The sequence below is a fragment of the Nyctibius grandis genome, chromosome 3 (assembly GCF_013368605.1).
Source record: "Nyctibius grandis isolate bNycGra1 chromosome 3, bNycGra1.pri, whole genome shotgun sequence".
NCBI classification, from domain to species: domain Eukaryota; kingdom Metazoa; phylum Chordata; class Aves; order Nyctibiiformes; family Nyctibiidae; genus Nyctibius; species Nyctibius grandis.
In genome coordinates this window covers 97,878,341-97,895,379 of record NC_090660.1, presented here as the reverse complement: position 1 = coordinate 97,895,379, position 17,039 = coordinate 97,878,341, and the positions used below count along the sequence as shown (strand labels likewise).

Here is a 17,039-nt window from a genome sequence, read left to right as displayed (position 1 = left end):
GGCAACAAAAGGCAAGGGCAGGCTGCCCAGCTGGACCCTTCTGCAGAGCACTCTTCAGTTGCACCTGAGGCAGGCCAGGCAGAGCAGAGAGTGTGTTGGTGAGGTCTGTGCTAACAGGGTGTGAAGGGCAGTGGGGCAGGTCTCATGACAGGGTATATGCTGTACGTTGTGACTATATGGAAGAGAAGAATTGGACACCGATCAGAAACTCATCCAAAGAGTTGGGAGAGGAAGTCACTGGATTAAGAAATTGTGTTCGGCAGCAGAAGCAGTCTCTTCTGGCTGTTATCAGCACAATTTCAATGTTGTTACTGTTTATTTGAAACACAGGATCAGCTAAGGATTTCCCGACTCCAAACTCCCCCCAAAAAAGGCAGGAAATGCCAAGAAAGAGGGAGATAATACTGATCCATGTGGCAGGCAATGGTAGCAACAATGGAGCTGGCCCATCATCTCAACACTGAACAAGCCTGACCTGAAGCTTACTAACCTGTGTAAAGTATTGCATGGCCCTTTGCTGCTCCAGGGAGTTAGGACAGTCTGTGAGCTTGGGTCAACTAGCTCGAGAGGTTTCTCCTGCGCTTCTGCATGCTGGTTTCATAACCAAAAGCAGTTTTCCTCCCAGACTGAAACAGATGTAAGCTAGGAGAGAGTTTCTCATATTCATGCTTTTTGAGTAAAATGTTTCCAAGTAGGGGCTGCTCTTCCTGCTTATGTTCAACCAGTTTTATTTAAGATAGAAATTCCTGTGTCACAGAGATATATATATCTATGGAAACAAGAAATTATCTCAATTATTCTTTTTAGAATAAAGAGCCCAGATTAGCTTTGGGTGAGCTTTTTCTCACTTGCTTAGAGCAAGTAGCATTTTCCCCATTTTCTTTAAAAATGCACAGAAGAAAAACGGAGACAAAACACGCTGCACCATCTAAGCATGAGGCATGTTCTCAATGAGAGCAAATCAGCTGAGAATATATCAGATCTGGGGATCTGCCCAGAAGAGCTATGCTGTAGTTAGATTTCCCATGGCTTTTTTTTTTCTAGACACACAGAAGCATGAGAAATGTAAGGGAAGAAACGCATGAGTATGTTCCAAATGCAAGCAAAACAGCCTTCAAATGCTCCAAGTCAGCTGACTGACAGCACAGAACTTGGCTTTTTAGTGACAATTTAAAACTAATAGCTATAATCTGGATCCAAGCAAGGTCCTCTTTCTCCCCATCTCCATTCAGGCAAATATCAAAGAGGTCATGCCCACTGCTGTCTGCACCAGTGCCACTGGGAAAGTGACAACAGAACTGTATCAGGTCATCATCTTGCATCCAAAACTGCAGTCCTGAAAATCCTTCTTTCCCATTGCTTATTGCTACTGGCAATGCTTACTCCTGCAGCTCAGCTTTTGGGTTGTTTCATCCAAAAGGAATATAGTTCTCAGACTCAATGTAAATGAAATCAAGGCAGTGGAGCTGATCAAGAGGGTCACTTCAAAAGTACAATCCCAATCCCAAGTAACATGCTCATGTAAATATACTCACTGCCGGCTCCTTTAATATATTGTCAGTGGGGTCTGTAGGTGTGGTTCATTTAACCCATCTCAGACATCAGCTTTCAGTAGGGGACAGAAGGTTGTAATTCTACAGTCTATACTAAAAGAAAGTCACAATTATCTAATGATCCTTTTTTGCCTTGCACTCCATGATTCTGGGATATGGTGATTTAATTCAGGAAGACAATGATCCCCACAGGGCTTGCAAAAGCAAATATTATGTGTCACTCAGTCAAGAATCAGGTGGAGCAGGCACAACAGTGACTAAGCAGGTCAACTCACAACAAAAGGCATAATACTGCAGCATCATCACAGTAAAACTTCACTGCTCATGCAATCAGTGCACCGCAAAAGACCAGGATTTGTCACTCTGTTGAGGCGCTGTCAGCCAAAATGAAATGTTCAGTTCATGTTCAGTACATGGTTCAGTTTCTTTAGCTGCCAGATGGCCTTTCTGTGGTCCACTGGAGTTCCACTCCATCTCAGTGGAGGTTTGTTTTCAGACACCACTATCTTTGCCTTGTAAACTTCCAGCTTACTAAAGCATTTGACTCACTTCCCTCCCCAGTTTTGTACTGCAAATGCCACAAGAGCTTGTGCAAAGCCTTTGCCTCCTAAGAAAAGCAGGCATGTCAGTAAGGGCACTTGTAGGATGAGCAGATTAATAAACAAATGGTACTTCTTTTCTGCCTGTGCATATGGAAGGGCTGACATAGCTCTTTCTAAAACAGCCGAAAGATCACGCAGCAGGGCTCATCTCATCTTTCTTTAAAGTTCCAGTTAGAAAAAGCTGGCCATAGATTGCCAGCAACCAAACGTCATGAGAACAGCTATGTTGCTGATATGAGGGGGTAAGAAAAAAGCATCTTTAGAAGGGTTCCTCCTCTGCAACGTTATCTGTCAATTAGGGGTTTTCTCAGATTCAAGCTGTAGTCAGATCATTTGGATAAATATTCAGAGAGGGATGTAGCCTTTATGAATTTGTTTAAAACCATTTTCAACTTATTCATTCTTTTAGACTTGGCAATATTCTGCAACAGTCCTTTTCCAGTATTTAAATGAACATTATGTGCAAAACTGTTTTTCTTTTGAACGTATTCACCAACTGGCCACAGTCAATAATTGTGGCAGAAGGAATGCTCTCATGAAAGGATCTCAGCTTTGCTCCCAGCCACCTGTGAGGCTTTGCAAAGAAAAACAGATCATATCTATTGATCTTAAAGTAACACATTAAGACTCCAGGATTTTCCAATCCATCTGGAGCAAAATGAAATCAACAAGAATGTACATTTGAATCTGGCTCCAGGGCCAGAGGGGGACCTTCCAGTAAGTATTCAGTTCAGACTGAAGTTCCACCTTCAACCTAATAGATGGTTGTGTCCTCAAGTCCAAAGTGAATCTATCCACCACTCAATGGAAGTGCTGACTTAGGTCAGATAGAATCATAAAATCATAGAATGGTTTGGGTTGGAAGGGACCTTAAAGATCATCTAGTTCTAACTCCCCGGCCACAGGCAGGGACACCTTCCACTACACCAGGTTGCTCAAAGCCCCATCCAACCTGGCCTTAAACACTGACAGGGAAGGGGCATCCTCAACTTCTCTGGGCAACCTGGTCCAGTGTCTCATCACCCTCACAGTAAAGAATTTCTTCCTAATATCTAATGTAAATCTACCCTCTTTTAGTTTAAGACTGTTACCCCTCATCTTATCACTACTTGCCCTTGTAAAAAGTCCCTCTCCAGCTTTCCTGTAGGCCCCCTTCAGGTACTGGAAGGCTGCTAGAAGGTCTCCCCGGAGCCTTCTCTTCTCCAGGCTGAATAGCCCCAACTGTCTCAGCCTGTCTTCACAGGAGAGGTGCTCCAACCCTCTGATCATCTTTGTGGCCCTCCTCTGGACTCACTCCAACAGCTCCATGTCCTTCTTCTGTTGGGGGCCCCAGAGCTGAACGCAGTACTCCAAGTGGGGTCTCACGAGAGTGGTATAGAGGGGCAGAATCACCTCGCTTGTCCTGCTGGCCACGCTGCTTTTGATGCAGCCCAGGATATGGTTGGCCTACAGTTGGATAGGTCCCGTATCTTCCTTTAGACACTATTCAATATTTCATTAATGCTGTAAAAGCAGTAGTAGTCGTGGCAATTTCAATTCTTCCAAAGCTGACAATGCATCTAAGTTATCAGTGTACCATGCCTGTAGAAGAGTGTCACATGTCCTCATCAGCATTAAACTCACTGCAGGGTAGCATAGCTGCTGTGGTGATGGGACAGCCAACAAGGACCAGACAGGAGATATTGTCCAAGGACATGGCTTCCTAGGTGGCAGCTTCTTACACCGAGTCAGTCACTAGCACAGCAATAATTCCACATGCTGTCACAGTTCAGGTCACCACAAGCCCAAAGCAGGGTGTATAGTCAAACATACTGTGGTTACAGAATCACAGAATCAACCAGGTTGGAAGAGACCTCAGGGATCATTGAGTCCAACCGTTGCCCTGACACCACCCTGTCAACTAGACCATGGCATTAAGTGCCATGTCTAGTCTTTTCTTAAACACATCCAGAGACGGTGACTCCACCACCTCCCTGGGCAGCCCATTCCAATGTCTAATAACCCTTTCTGAAAAGAAATTCTTCCTAATGTCCAACCTGAACCTCCCCTGGCGAAGCTTGAGGCTGTGCCCTCTTGTCCTGTCGCTAGTTGCCTGGGAGAAGAGGCCGACTCTCACTTCACTACAACCTCCCTTCAGGTAGTTGTAGACTGCAATAAGGTCACCTCGGAGCCTCCTCTTCTCCAGGCTAAACAACCCCAGGTCCCTCAGCCGTTCCTCATAGGTCAGACCCTCCAGACCCTTCACCAGCTTGGTTGCCCTCCTCTGGACTCGCTCCAACACCTCAACATCTTTCTTGAAGTGCGGGGCCCAGAACTGGACACAGGATTCAAGGTGCGGCCTCACCAGCGCTGAGTACAGAGGGACGATCACTTCCCTAGACCGGCTGGCTACACCATTCCTAATAGAGGCCAGGATGCCATTGGCCTTCTTGGCCACCTGGGCACACTGCTGGCTCATGTTTAGCCGGCTGTCGATCAGCACCCCCAGGTCTCTTTCCGCCGGGCCGCTTTCTAACCACTCTTCCCCCAGCCTGTAGCGCTGCATGGGGTTGTTGTGGCCGAAGTGTAAGACCTGGCACTTGTTCTTGTTGAACCTCATGCCGTTGGTCTCGGCCCATCTATCTAAGCTGTCCAGATCCCTCTGTAGGGCCTTCCTACCCTCCAGCAGATCGACACTCCCACCCAGCTTGGTGTCATCTGCAAATTTGCTGAGGGTGCACTCAATCCCTACGTCTAGATCATCTATAAAGATATTGAACAGCACCGGCCCCAGAACTGAGCCCTGGGGAACACCGCTAGTGACCGGCCGCCAGCTGGACTTTGCCCCATTCACCACCACTCTCTGGGCTCGGCCATCCAGCCAGTTTTTAACCCATCGAAGAGTCCACCCATCCAAGCCCCAGGCAGACAGTTTGTCTAGGAGGATGCTGTGGGAGACAGTGTCGAATGCCTTACTGAAGTCTAGATAGACTACATCCACAGCCCTGCCCTCATCTACTAAGCGGGTCACTTGGTCATAGAAGGAGACCAGGTTGGTCAAGCAGGACCTGCCTTTCATGAATCCATGTTGGCTGGCCCCGATGCCCCGATTGTCCTGCATGTGCCATGTAATGGCACTCAGGATGATCTGTTCCATCACCTTGCCTGGCACCGAGGTCAGGCTGACAGGCCTATAGTTCCCTGGATCCTCCTTCCGACCCTTCTTGTAGATGGGCGTTACATTTGCTAATTTCCAGTCAGCTGGAACTTCTCCAGTTAACCAGGACTGCCGGTAGATAATCGAGAGTGGTATGGCAAGTTCATTTGCCAGTTCCTTCATTACTCTGGGGTGAATCCCATCCGGGCCCATAGCCTTGTGGGTGTCCAACTGGCACAGCAGGTCACTAACCGTCTCCTCCTGGATTACGGGAGGTTCACACAGCCCCCCCTCCCTAACTTCAGGCTCTGGGGGCCGAGTCTCCTGAGGACAACCGGTCTCAGGTTAGTATGTCTCCAGACCCAGACCAGCCCTGGTGGGCACCTCTACATGTCCCATGGATTTGCACAGCGCCTGCATCTTCTCATATTCCTTAAATAACATGGTAGCATGTGTACCAATAAAACAAACCCTGTCTCTCAGACAGTCTCAGAGTCAACCACTATAAGCAGCAGACCCAAAGTTAGTTGAGCTTTTGTACTATTGCCCTAGGGTGATATGAGTCAGCCATTTATCTCTCCGCTCCAACAGGCAATTCTTTCATGCTTCCTTCCCTTCTCATCCTAGCCCCATCTTAGCACTCCTCTTTTATCCTCCCCAGTCCAAGAAGTGTCCACAGGGCAGTTGTTTTATATTTACTTGATGTATTATTAGTGCATACCAAAATTTGCGCTTATCTGACACATCACAAGCTCATTTTGTGCAAAAAGTTATATCTCTGATTCCTTTTGACATATCAAAGTGGATCTTTTGCCTTGGATTCCACCACAATTTGTCCTGTACTCACCATTGGGAAAGGCAAAAGCACTACATCAGAAACAGACCTGCTTGTGTGTCTGTAGAGCAGACTGCCCACCTTGCAGAAACATTCAGATGATTTTTCCATTACTGTCTTGGGTGCTGGAAGCATTTTAGCCTTATTAGCAAAATGCTCTGGCTGAGCCAATTAGCCCTAATTACAGGAGCAGTTATATTAGACTAGGGGGAGTTGTACCCTTACACAGTTACATTGCTTCGCTGATTATCATCTCCAGTATAGCTGCATAAACTTCACTGTGCCTTTTAATGAGAAAACACAGAATATCCAGAGATGGATAAATACATTTCCCAAAATGAGTATAAGGTTGCCTATAATCCTTTTTCTTAGCCAAGTGGCTAAGAAGGTGAGAAGAATGTATAAAAGCTTGAAAATCCTCTAAACGTATCTCCACTTAGTTTCTTCCAAAGTAGCATTAGGGGAAAAATACCTAATTTAAGAATAAGAGAAGTAATGAAAAAGAATTTTTTTTACAAATTTGCTGAAGATGTTTCAATATGTTTAAAGCCCCCCCACGAGATACCTAGAATATTGCAGAGCTGGTGAAAACACACAGACTTCATTTGAATGCACTAGCAGAAGCAGCTCACTATTCCTTGCAACGTCATTGAGGAACAGGAGTTATTTTTGTTCTCCTAACAGTGAGTGGGAAATTACATCAGAGAAGTTTTGTGATTTATCCAAGCCCTGGGGAATGTGGAGGGGCATCCAAATCAGAAATCCCAGTGTGATGGTTCCCAGTCCTGTGTTGTACCATCCCTTGTCCCAGGCATTAAAAACCAGTATAATTAGAGCTCCACAGTGACTAGTTCACCAGCAGAACTGGGAGAGGAGGAGGTTGTCACAAACTAACCTAACAAACAGCTGTGCTGCCACGGAGAAGCAGGAGGGCTACCTCTCTGGAGATGAAAAGCTGTTGTTGTAGGGAAACGTGCAGATCACCACTGCATTTGCGAAGCCTCCTCCCTGCTACGTGCAGGCTCTGGCTCCTGTGTGCACCTTCTCAGGAGGGAAAGAGCTGGGGGGACTGAACCAAGAAGCAGCAGCACTTTCCCTGTCCAGGAGGGCAGCCTGGTGTGCATAATGTAGTGTGGATTCAATGTCCCGTGAGATGCCACTGGACATGCAGTGAAGCACGCTGTCACCCAGAGCCCCGACCCAGGGCATCTGTAGCAAAGGGAGGGACACGGAGGAGGACTGTGGGGGAAAAGGGAGGCAGGAGGCACTCACCAGCAGGAGAGCAAAGCAAGCGCAAGCACCACCCAAGAAAAGGCAAAGAGGGGCAGCTTCTATAGCATCTCTGAAGCACAGATCTTCTGAAGCATCCCTGGGGTGTCTATGCACACCACTGTGGGAGTGTCCCCACAGGTGTGGGGGCTCCAGCTGCACAATGCACCAGCATTGGTGGGATGCAGTGGGGTGATCATAATATCCCAGGTATGAAAGCTGAGCAGGCACTTGGAGACTTGGCTGCTGGCATGCACCAGGACTTGCTTGCCCCACTCCATGTCTGCGCTCAGTTACCTGGGTTCTTACAGGGCTGTTGTTTAATACTGGGGGGTTCCTTGTAAATAGGGCTCATGTGCTCCTGGAGTTGGAGTGTATGAGGGAATCTCTTCCTCTCCAAGGGTTTGAGGAACAAGCTGAAGGTGAAGCATAGGGCTGGAGTGCTCGGGGTTCTGCCAGGTCTGGGGAAAGCAAGTGAAGAGTCTTCATCCCCCTGCACCCCCTAATCCTGCAGAGCATCAACAGCACTCCATTTCTAGGAGCCGGACTCCAGATGTGTAGGATCATGAGTGAGAGGTGGTCACAAGGCAGCTGACAATGCTGGTTAGCCCCATACAAAGCACCTGTCTCAGAGCATCTGTGCTCTGCACAGCCGGATACCTGCTCAGGGTGAGTCAGGTGCACAGCCGGCTCCTGCTCGTAGGGTGCCACCGCTTCCCATAGCTGCCAAGACCAGGCTTCTCCCTGGGGGGAAACTCAGCCTAATGCCGGGCTCAGCAAGAGGAGGGATATTTCTTCACAGCCGCCTCCAGCGTGGGCAGAGACGCTGCCATTGGTGACCATGTAATTAGACATTATTCCACATGCCAGCACTAAAACTCTGCCCTGTCAAGAGCAGCGGTGGAGGGAGGTCAGGTCCCTCGGCTCAGGGTGCATTCTTTCAGGATTGCTCCTCCTGAAAGGCAAGTGAGTCAACCAAAGACCTAGGTGATTTCTACCATCCTCTTCATTCTGGAAGGCTGCATTGTCTTTGTGACCATTCCTGCAGTTATCTTCAAACACTTTGAGGGATGGACAGCCTTGGACTCCATCTACTTTGTGTTTACCACTCTGACTGGCATTGGCTTTGGTGACTTCATAGCAGGTGAGCAGCTTTGAGCCTAGGTGCTGTGCACGAGGGCCTTAGCTCTTAGAATCTCCCTGGCAGCCTTGGTAGTGCCAGCAACCAGGAGTGCCACAAACAGGGTGGGCAAACAGGGCATGGCACGACAGTTTGCATGGCAGTTTGCGCAGGGAGGGCGCTAAAGATCTGCCAACTCGACCCAGGAGCAATTGTATCCACCCGGCAGAGAGCTGCAGCCTCTCTAAGGTCTGCACCGGCCACAACCAATGCAGCTTCCCAGACAGAGCTCTGGGGGGAACGCGCTGCCAACCATGCGTCAGGCTGCAGCGTCTGACCTGCTCTTGTGCCAGCACCGGACGGCAGCAGTGAGCACAGCTGTGGGAGGTGTGCCGAGGTGGAGGAACTCCTCCGCTTGGTGACAGAGCTCCAAGAGGAGGTGAGGAGGTTGAGGAGTATCAGGGTATGCAAGAGAGACTATGGGAATCACACCCTACCTTCCCTGGGACAGACCTGACAGGCAGAAGGGGCACATGACGAAGGGATTCCTGGTCCTCTCTCTGCATGGTTGAACAGAGGGACTTAGGGGTAAGCGGCAATGGCAGCAAGTTCCTGCCTGCCACAGTGGGCACAGCAGGCACGTCACCGCCATGACTGCTCCACCATCCCAGGTGCCCCTGAGTAACAGGTATGAGGCTATGCAAGAAGACCAGAACAGCAATGAGGAGGATGGTTCAACTAGCTCAGAGGTGCTGCTGAGGTTAAGTCAACCTAAGCCCTGTGTCAAAACAGCATCCATAAAAGATCGGTCATTGGGAGACTCCATCCTGAAGGGAACAGAAGGCCCAATATGCAGACCAGACCCACTTCACAGGGAAATCTGCTGCCTCCCTGGGGCCTGGGTTAAAGATGTGAAGAGGAAACTTCCCACCCTAGTAAGGCCCTCAGATTATTATCCGTTATTGATATTTCAGGTTGGCAGAGAGGAAGTAGCTACGAGAAGTCAGAGGGCAATTAAGGGAGACTTCAGGGCCTTGGGTCAACTGGTTAAGGGGTCAGGGGCACAAGTAGTGTTCTCCTCTATCCCTCCAGTTTCAGGATGTGATAAAGGAAGAAACAGGAAGAGCCAGGAGATCAATTCCTGGCTCCAAGACTGGTGTTACCGGCACAATTTTGGGTTCTTTGATCATGGGTCCATACACACGACCCCAGGCCTGCTGGCTGCAGATGGGGTACACCTGTTTCAAAGGGGGAACAGGATCTATGCGGAGGAGCTAGCAGGGCTCATTGAAATAGCTTTAAACTAGTATGGAAGGGGGAAGGGTATAAAACCAGGCTTGCTAGAGACAAGCCTGGGGGTGGCACATCAGTGTTTGAGGGACGGCGTGCTAGCAAGGTCCTTCGGTCTGCCAGCTCAGTGGCGGTGGGGGATGGAGAGCCACGTGGCAACAGGGATGCAAGGGTTAGTGATGGTTTAGAAACCACGGAAGTGATCCAGAATGGTCATACAGGAATTAGGGCTTCTGCCCCCACAAAGGCAGCAGGATCAGTAGCACAGCTGAAGTGCATCTACACCAATGCATGCAGCATGGGCAACAAACAGGAGGAGCTAGAAGCCATTGTGCGGCAGGAAAACTGATAGTTGCTGTCATGGAAACATGGTGGGATGACTCTCACAACTGGAGTGCTGCAATGGATGGCTATAAACTCTTCAGAAGGGATAGGCAAGGTAGGAGAGGCGGTGGGGGGGGCCCTGTATGTTAGGGAGTGTTTTGACTGTCTAGAGCTTGAGGATATTGACGATAGGGTTGAGTGTTTATGGGTAAGAATCAGGGGCAAGGCCAACAAGGCAGATATCATGGTGGGAGTCTGTTATAAACCACCCAACCAGGATGAGCAGGTAGATGAAATATTCTATAAGCAGCTGGGAGAAGTTGCACGATCAGTTGCCCTTGTTCTCATGGGGGACTTCAATTTACCGGATGTCTGCTGGACATACAATACAGCAGAGAAGAAACAGTCTCGGAGGTTCCTGGAGTGTGTGGAAAATAACTTCCTGACACAGCTGGTGAGTGAGCCAACTAGGGAAGGTGCCCCACTGGACCTCCTGTTTGCAAACAGGGAAGGACTTGTGGATGATGTGGTGTTTGGAGGCTGTCTTGAGCATAGTGATCATGAAATGGTAGAGTTTTCAATTCTTGGAGAAGTAAGGAACTGCTACTTTGGACTTCCAGAGGTCAGACTTTGGCCTGTTTAGGAGCCTGGTTGACAGAGTCCCTTGGGAGGCAGTCCTGAAGGGCAAAGGGGTCCAGGAAGGCAGGACACTTTTCAAGAAAGAAATCTTAAAGGTGCAGGAGCAGCCCGTCCCCATGTGCCAGAAGACGAACCAGTGGGGAAGAAGACCAGCCTGGCTGAACAGAGAGCTTTGGCTGGAACTTGGGAAAAAAAGGAGAGTTTACAAGCTTTGGAAGAAGGGGCAGGCCACTCGGGAGGACTACAAGGATGTTGTGAGGCTATGCAGGGAAAAAATTAGAAGAGCCAAAGCCCAGCTAGAACTTAATCTGGCCACTGCCATAAAAGACAATAAAAAATGTTTCTACAAATACATTAGCAACAAGAGGAGGGCCAAGGAGAATCTTCATCCTTTACTGGATGCGGGGGGAAAACGTGGTGACAAAGGATAAGGGAAAGGCTGAGGTGCTTAATGCCTTCTTTGCCTCAGTCTGTAGTAGTAAGGCAAGTTGTTCTCTGGGTACCCAGCCTCGTGAGCTGGAGGACAGGGACAGGGAGCAGAGTGAAGCCCCCATAATCCATGCGGAAATGGTTAGTGACCTGCTACGCCACTTAGACACACAAAAGTCTATGGAGCTGAATGGGATCCACCCAAGGATACTGAGAGAGCTGATGGAAGTGCTCACCAAGCCACTTTCCATCATTTATCAGCCGTCCTGGCTAATCGGGGAGGTTCCAGGGGACTGGAAATTAGCAAATGTGACGCCCATCTACATGAAGGGCTGGAAGGAGGATCCGGGGAACTACAGGCCTGTCAGTCTGACCTTGGTGCCAGGGAAGATTATGGAGCAGATCATCTTGAGAGCTATCATGGGGCACGTACAGGATAACCAGGCGATCAGGCCCAGTCATCATGGGTTTATGAAAGGCAGGTCCTCCTTGACTAACCTGACAACCTTCTGTGAAAAGGTGACCCGCTTCCTGGATGAGGGAAAGGCTGTGGATGTTGTTTACCTGGACTTTAGTAAAGCCTTTGACACAGTCTCCCACAGCATTCTCCTGGAGAAACTGGCTGCTCATGGCTTGGATGGGCATACACTTCACTGGGTAAAAAAACGGTTGGATGGCCAGGCCCAAAGAGTTGTCGTGAAAGGAATTAAATCCAGTTGGTGGCTGGTCACAAGTTGTGTTCCCCCGGGGCTCAGTGTTGGGGCCAGTTCTGTTCAATATCTTTATCAATGATCTGGACAAGGGGATTGAGTGCACCCTCAGTAAGTTTGCAGATGACAAGAAGCTGGGTGGGAGTGTTGATCTGCTTGAGGGTAGGAAGGATCTGCAGAGGGATCTGGACAGGCTGGATTGATGGGCCAAGGCCAACTGTATGAGGTTCAACAAGGCCAAGTGTTGGGTCCTGCACTTGGGTCACAACTACCCCATGCACCACTACAGGCTTGGGGAAGAGTGGCTGGAAAGCTGCCTGGTGGAAAAGGACCTGGGGGTGTTGATCGATGGCCGGCTGAATATGAGTGAGCAGTGTGCCCAGGTGACCAAGAAGGCCAACAGTGTCCTGGCTTGTACCAGAAATAGTGTGGCCAGAGGGACTAGGGAAGTGATCGTCCCCCTGTACTCGGCACTGATGAGGCCGCACCTTGAATACTGTGTTCAGTTTTGGGCCGTCACTACAAGAAAGACATTGAGGTAGTGGAGCGAGTCCAAAGAAGAGCAACAAAGCTGGTGAAGGGTCTGCAGAACAAGTCTTATGAGGAGCACCTGAGGGAACTGGGTTTGTTTAGCCTGCAGGAAAGGAGGCTCAGGGGAGACCTTATCGCTGTCTACAAGTACGTGAAAGGAGGTTGTAGCAAGGTGGGTGCTAGTCTCTTCTCTCAGGTAACAAGCAATAAGAAGAGAGGAAACAGCGTCAAGTTGCGCAAGGGGAGGTTTAGATTGGATATCAGGAAAAATTTCTTCACTGAAAGGGTTATCAAGCAGTGGAACAGGCTGCCCAGGGAAGTGGTGGAGTCACCATCCCTGGAGGTATTTAGAAAACATGCAGATGTGGTGCTTAGGGACATGGTTTAGTGGTGGACTTGGCAGTGCTGGGTTAATGGTTGGACTTGATGATCTTAAAGGTCCTTTCCAACCAAAACGACTCTGTGATTCTGAGAAATCGCCGGGCAGGTTGTGTGGGGAGGTCGGGGGTTCCTCGCTGGCGTCGGAGGGGGCAGCGGGCAGCCTCAACACGCCGCGCCGCTTTGCACACGCCAAACTGCTCTGACGAGTGCCCCCATCTTTCGTGTTTTCAGCCCCCGCAGGGACACTGCCCCGGCGCTGCAGCGTGGGGGGCCGCGGCAGGACCCGCGTGTGCCGTGGGCGGGGGGCGGGGGGGAGGCACCCCTCCCCGGCCCCTTCCCGGGGCCCTGCCCGGGGTCTCGCGGAGCCCGCCGGCAGGGTGAGGGGTCAGAGGGGCGGGGGTGAGCGGCTGCGGGTGGGCGTCCCCCGCCTCGGGAAGTTGTGCCGGTTGGAGTCGGCGCGAGGCTGTATCGCGGGGGGAGGAAACCCGAGTTGGCGGCGCCGCTGCCGTCCCCGCGCAGCGCCGGTGCGCGGAGGCAGGAGGGAGAGCGAGCGAGCGGAGGCACCGCCGGCACACCGGCTCCGCCGGGCCGCCCCGCCTCAGCCGGGCAGCGCGGCCGCCAGCCCCCCGCCGGCATCACACCCACCCACCCACCCGGCCCCGCCGCCTGGCTCCGCGCCGCCGTCCCGCGGCGGTAGCCCCGATCGGCCGGCGGGGTCGGGGGGAAGGTGGGAGCGGCGGCGGGGGGGCGGCAGCCGTGGGGGTCGTCGCCATGACGAGCGCGCGTGCCGCCGCCTCTCGCCGCTGAGCGGGGCGGCGCGCGGCCGCTGTCCCTTCAGCACCGCGCGGCCGGCGGGGCCGCTCTCACCGGCACCCCCACCGGCACCCCGCCGGCACCGGCACCGGCAGAGGGGCGGCCCCGGCAGCGGCAGCGAGGCGAGCCCTGGCAGTCCCCGCGGGCGGCGGCGATGGCGGGCCGGGGCCGGGGGCAGCAGGGCGCGCTGGCGGGGGGCCGCGGCCGCTGAGAGAACAGGTAGGGCGGGCGCGGCGAGGCGCGGAGCGGGGCGGGGCGGGGCGGGGCGGGGCGGGGCGGCTCCCCGGCGGCGGGGGCCCGAGCGGGGCGGGGGGCGGCGGAGCCCCCGGGGCAGAGCGGGGCGCCGGGCGGGGGCGGCGGCGCGGGGCTCCCGAGGAGGTGCGGCTGGCGAGCGGTGCGGGGGGCGAGCGGGCCCCGGGCGGCGGCAGCCGGTGGGGGTCCTCGTCTGGCGCGGCGGGAGGAAGGGAAAGGTCCGCCCGGAGCCGGTGGCACAAAGGCCGTGTGTAATGGGGGGGTTTCATAGGAGCGACAGCCGCAGCCCAGGTGAAGGGTACGGGGAGGGACAGGAACCTGCAGCGGGGACAAAGGAGCCACCCTCAGTGTCTTCGGTGGGAGAAAGAAAGGGGGAAAAGGGGGGAAAAAGGAGGGAAAGGGGAGAAAAGGGGAAAAGAGGGAAGGGGGGAAGAGCAAAAAGAAAGAAAGAAAAGAAAAAGAAAGAAAGGAAGAAAGAAACAAAGAAAGAAAAAGAGAAAGGGAGAAAGAGAGGAAGGGAGAAAGAAAGAAAGAAAGAGAAAGAAAGAATGCAAGCAAGCATCAATAGGTGAACATGCTGTAGATTTGCTCATTCTGCTGATTTCCTGTGCAATTGCGTCCTAGGTTTTCATTCCCTGTACACCTTTGGAAGGATCTCACTATGACAGGGCAGAGTCTGAAGGCTTTATCTGAAGCAAATTTCGAAGACAATGAGATCAGCATCAACGTCGGAGGCTTTAAGAAAAAGATGAGATCCAACACATTATTAAGGTTCCCTGAGACCAGGCTGGGCAAACTGCTGAGCTGCCACTCAAAGGAGTCAATACTGGAGCTCTGCGACGACTATGATGACACCAAGAATGAATTTTATTTTGACAGGAACCCCGAGCTTTTTCCTTATGTGCTACATTTTTATAATACCGGCAAGCTCCATGTGATGGGTGAACTCTGCGTGTTTTCTTTCAGCCAGGAGATTGAATACTGGGGAATCAATGAATTCTTTATAGACTCCTGCTGCAGTTACAGCTACCATGGGAGGAAAATGGAGCCAGACCAAGAGAAATGGGAGGAACAAAGTGACCAGGAAAGTACCACATCTTCTTTTGATGAGATTTTGGCATTCTACAACGATGCCTCTAAATTTGACAAACAACCCTTTGGAAACATCAGGAGGCAGCTCTGGCTCGCTTTGGATAATCCTGGGTACTCAGTCTTAAGCCGAATCTTCAGTGTCCTTTCAATAGTGGTGGTGCTGGGCTCCATCGTGACCATGTGCCTGAACAGCCTCCCAGACTTTCAGATTGTGGACAGCAATGGGAACCCTGAGGAAGACCCTCGCTTTGAAATCGTGGAACATTTTGGTATTGCATGGTTCACTTTTGAACTGGTGGCAAGATTTGCAGTAGCTCCTGACTTTTTAAAATTTTTCAAGCATGCCCTGAATTTGATTGACCTAATGTCTATCCTTCCATTTTATATTACCTTAATTGTCAACTTGGTGGTGGAAAGTAGTCCAACTTTAGCAAATCTAGGCAGGGTTGCACAAGTCCTGAGACTTATGAGGATCTTTCGCATCTTAAAGCTTGCTAGACACTCCACAGGTCTCAGGTCTCTTGGAGCCACCCTGAAGTATAGCTACAGAGAGGTGGGGCTTCTTTTACTTTACCTCTCTGTTGGCATCTCCATTTTCTCAGTAGTGGCTTACACCATTGAGAAAGAAGAGAATGAAGGGTTAGCCACCATCCCTGCTTGCTGGTGGTGGGCTACCGTTAGCATGACCACAGTTGGCTACGGGGATGTTGTGCCCGGGAGCACTGCTGGCAAGTTGACGGCATCTGCATGCATCCTAGCTGGTATCCTAGTGGTAGTGCTTCCCATTACACTGATCTTCAATAAATTCTCCCACTTCTACAGGCGTCAGAAGCAGTTAGAGAGTGCCATGAGAAGCTGTGATTTTGGTGATGGCATGAAAGAAGTTCCGTCGGTCAACTTAAGGGACTATTATGCTTATAAAGTTAAATCCCTTATGGCCAGTCTTACCAATATGAGCAGGAGTACCCCCAGTGAGCTGAGCCTGAATGATTCACTGCATTAATGTACAAGTTTGACAGCAGTTTGCATGAGAGCTATCAAGAGCTATGTTTATAAATGTTTTCCTATTTGTCTTCTTTTTTCCTAGAGGATAGTGTTGCTGACACTGCACTAACTTTGCACTTGAGAAACTAAAGATGTTTCTATTACGAGTTGACATTTTGCACAGTTTCATCCTGTTGCATAGGTACTAAATGCTGACTTTTCCATATAAATGTTACCACTTCCATGACATTAGTGCTAGTGGTGTAGTGATGATCTGTTACTTTGTGCATTTCCTCATCTGAACAGAGAAACGAACGTACCCAAGTGAAATAAAATTCTCAGCTGTGACACGAGTAATGAAGAAATCTCCTGTCACCTATACCGGTATCTGTACTAGTGTAGGACTTCCCATGCATTTCATGACAGTTTAAAACAGTCACCTGTGAATCGCTGACATGGGAACACTCTTCCCCGTCTTTCTGACCTGTGATTCTGAACATCACATGTCTGAAAACACTTCTGAGCTTCACATTTTGATGGAAGTTTGCTTACTCTTGAGCATGTGTGTTAAAAACTGGGTGTTCTTGTTCTGAAATGTTATGTATGGTAACATTTTTCAGAAGCTCCTAAGCATAGACCTACCTCTGCTTCCAAGATTAGGTCAATATTGAGCCCTCTGAAGAAGCCCACCCCTCATTTTCAGATAACTACATATTCAAAGACTGCGTTTCCACAAGTGACTCTAGGTATGGAGGCCCATGAAGACATCTCAGGTTCCCATTTCCAGCAGTGATCTGCACACAGCTCAGTTCCAGTGAAGCTGAAGACAGGCTGTATTTCAGTCTGTCAAAATGGTTCTGAGATCAGACACACAAAAACGTGGGTTTTCAACGGTTAGAAGCTCCAATGAAAAACTTGGATTTGTTTAATGAAGCGAAATATTCCCACATGAACAGTACAGGCAGCATTTTAGGAACTGGCATTCATATACTGCAAAAAGACTAATTATAAAGATGCCATATGTGGTGCTGAGATATAAAGATCTAATTTTATCAGGAAAGCTTGAAAGCAGGTGTTGA

General features: G+C 50.4%; 1 protein-coding gene across 1 annotated transcript; it reads left to right on the top strand.

The window, feature by feature from the left end:
- The first annotated feature begins 14,545 nt into the window (after positions 1-14,545).
- Positions 14,546-15,979, top strand: KCNS2 (potassium voltage-gated channel modifier subfamily S member 2). Its single transcript, XM_068396993.1, has one exon. It carries the CDS (start codon positions 14,546-14,548, stop codon positions 15,977-15,979), a length of 1,434 nt encoding a protein of 477 aa, XP_068253094.1.
- Positions 15,980-17,039: the final 1,060 nt, after the last annotated feature.

Bases quoted from the DNA above. Each gene is read 5' to 3' on its own strand.
- KCNS2 (XM_068396993.1), top strand. From the start codon at position 14,546: ATGACAGGGCAGAGTCTGAAGGCTTTATCTGAAGCAAATTTCGAAGAC.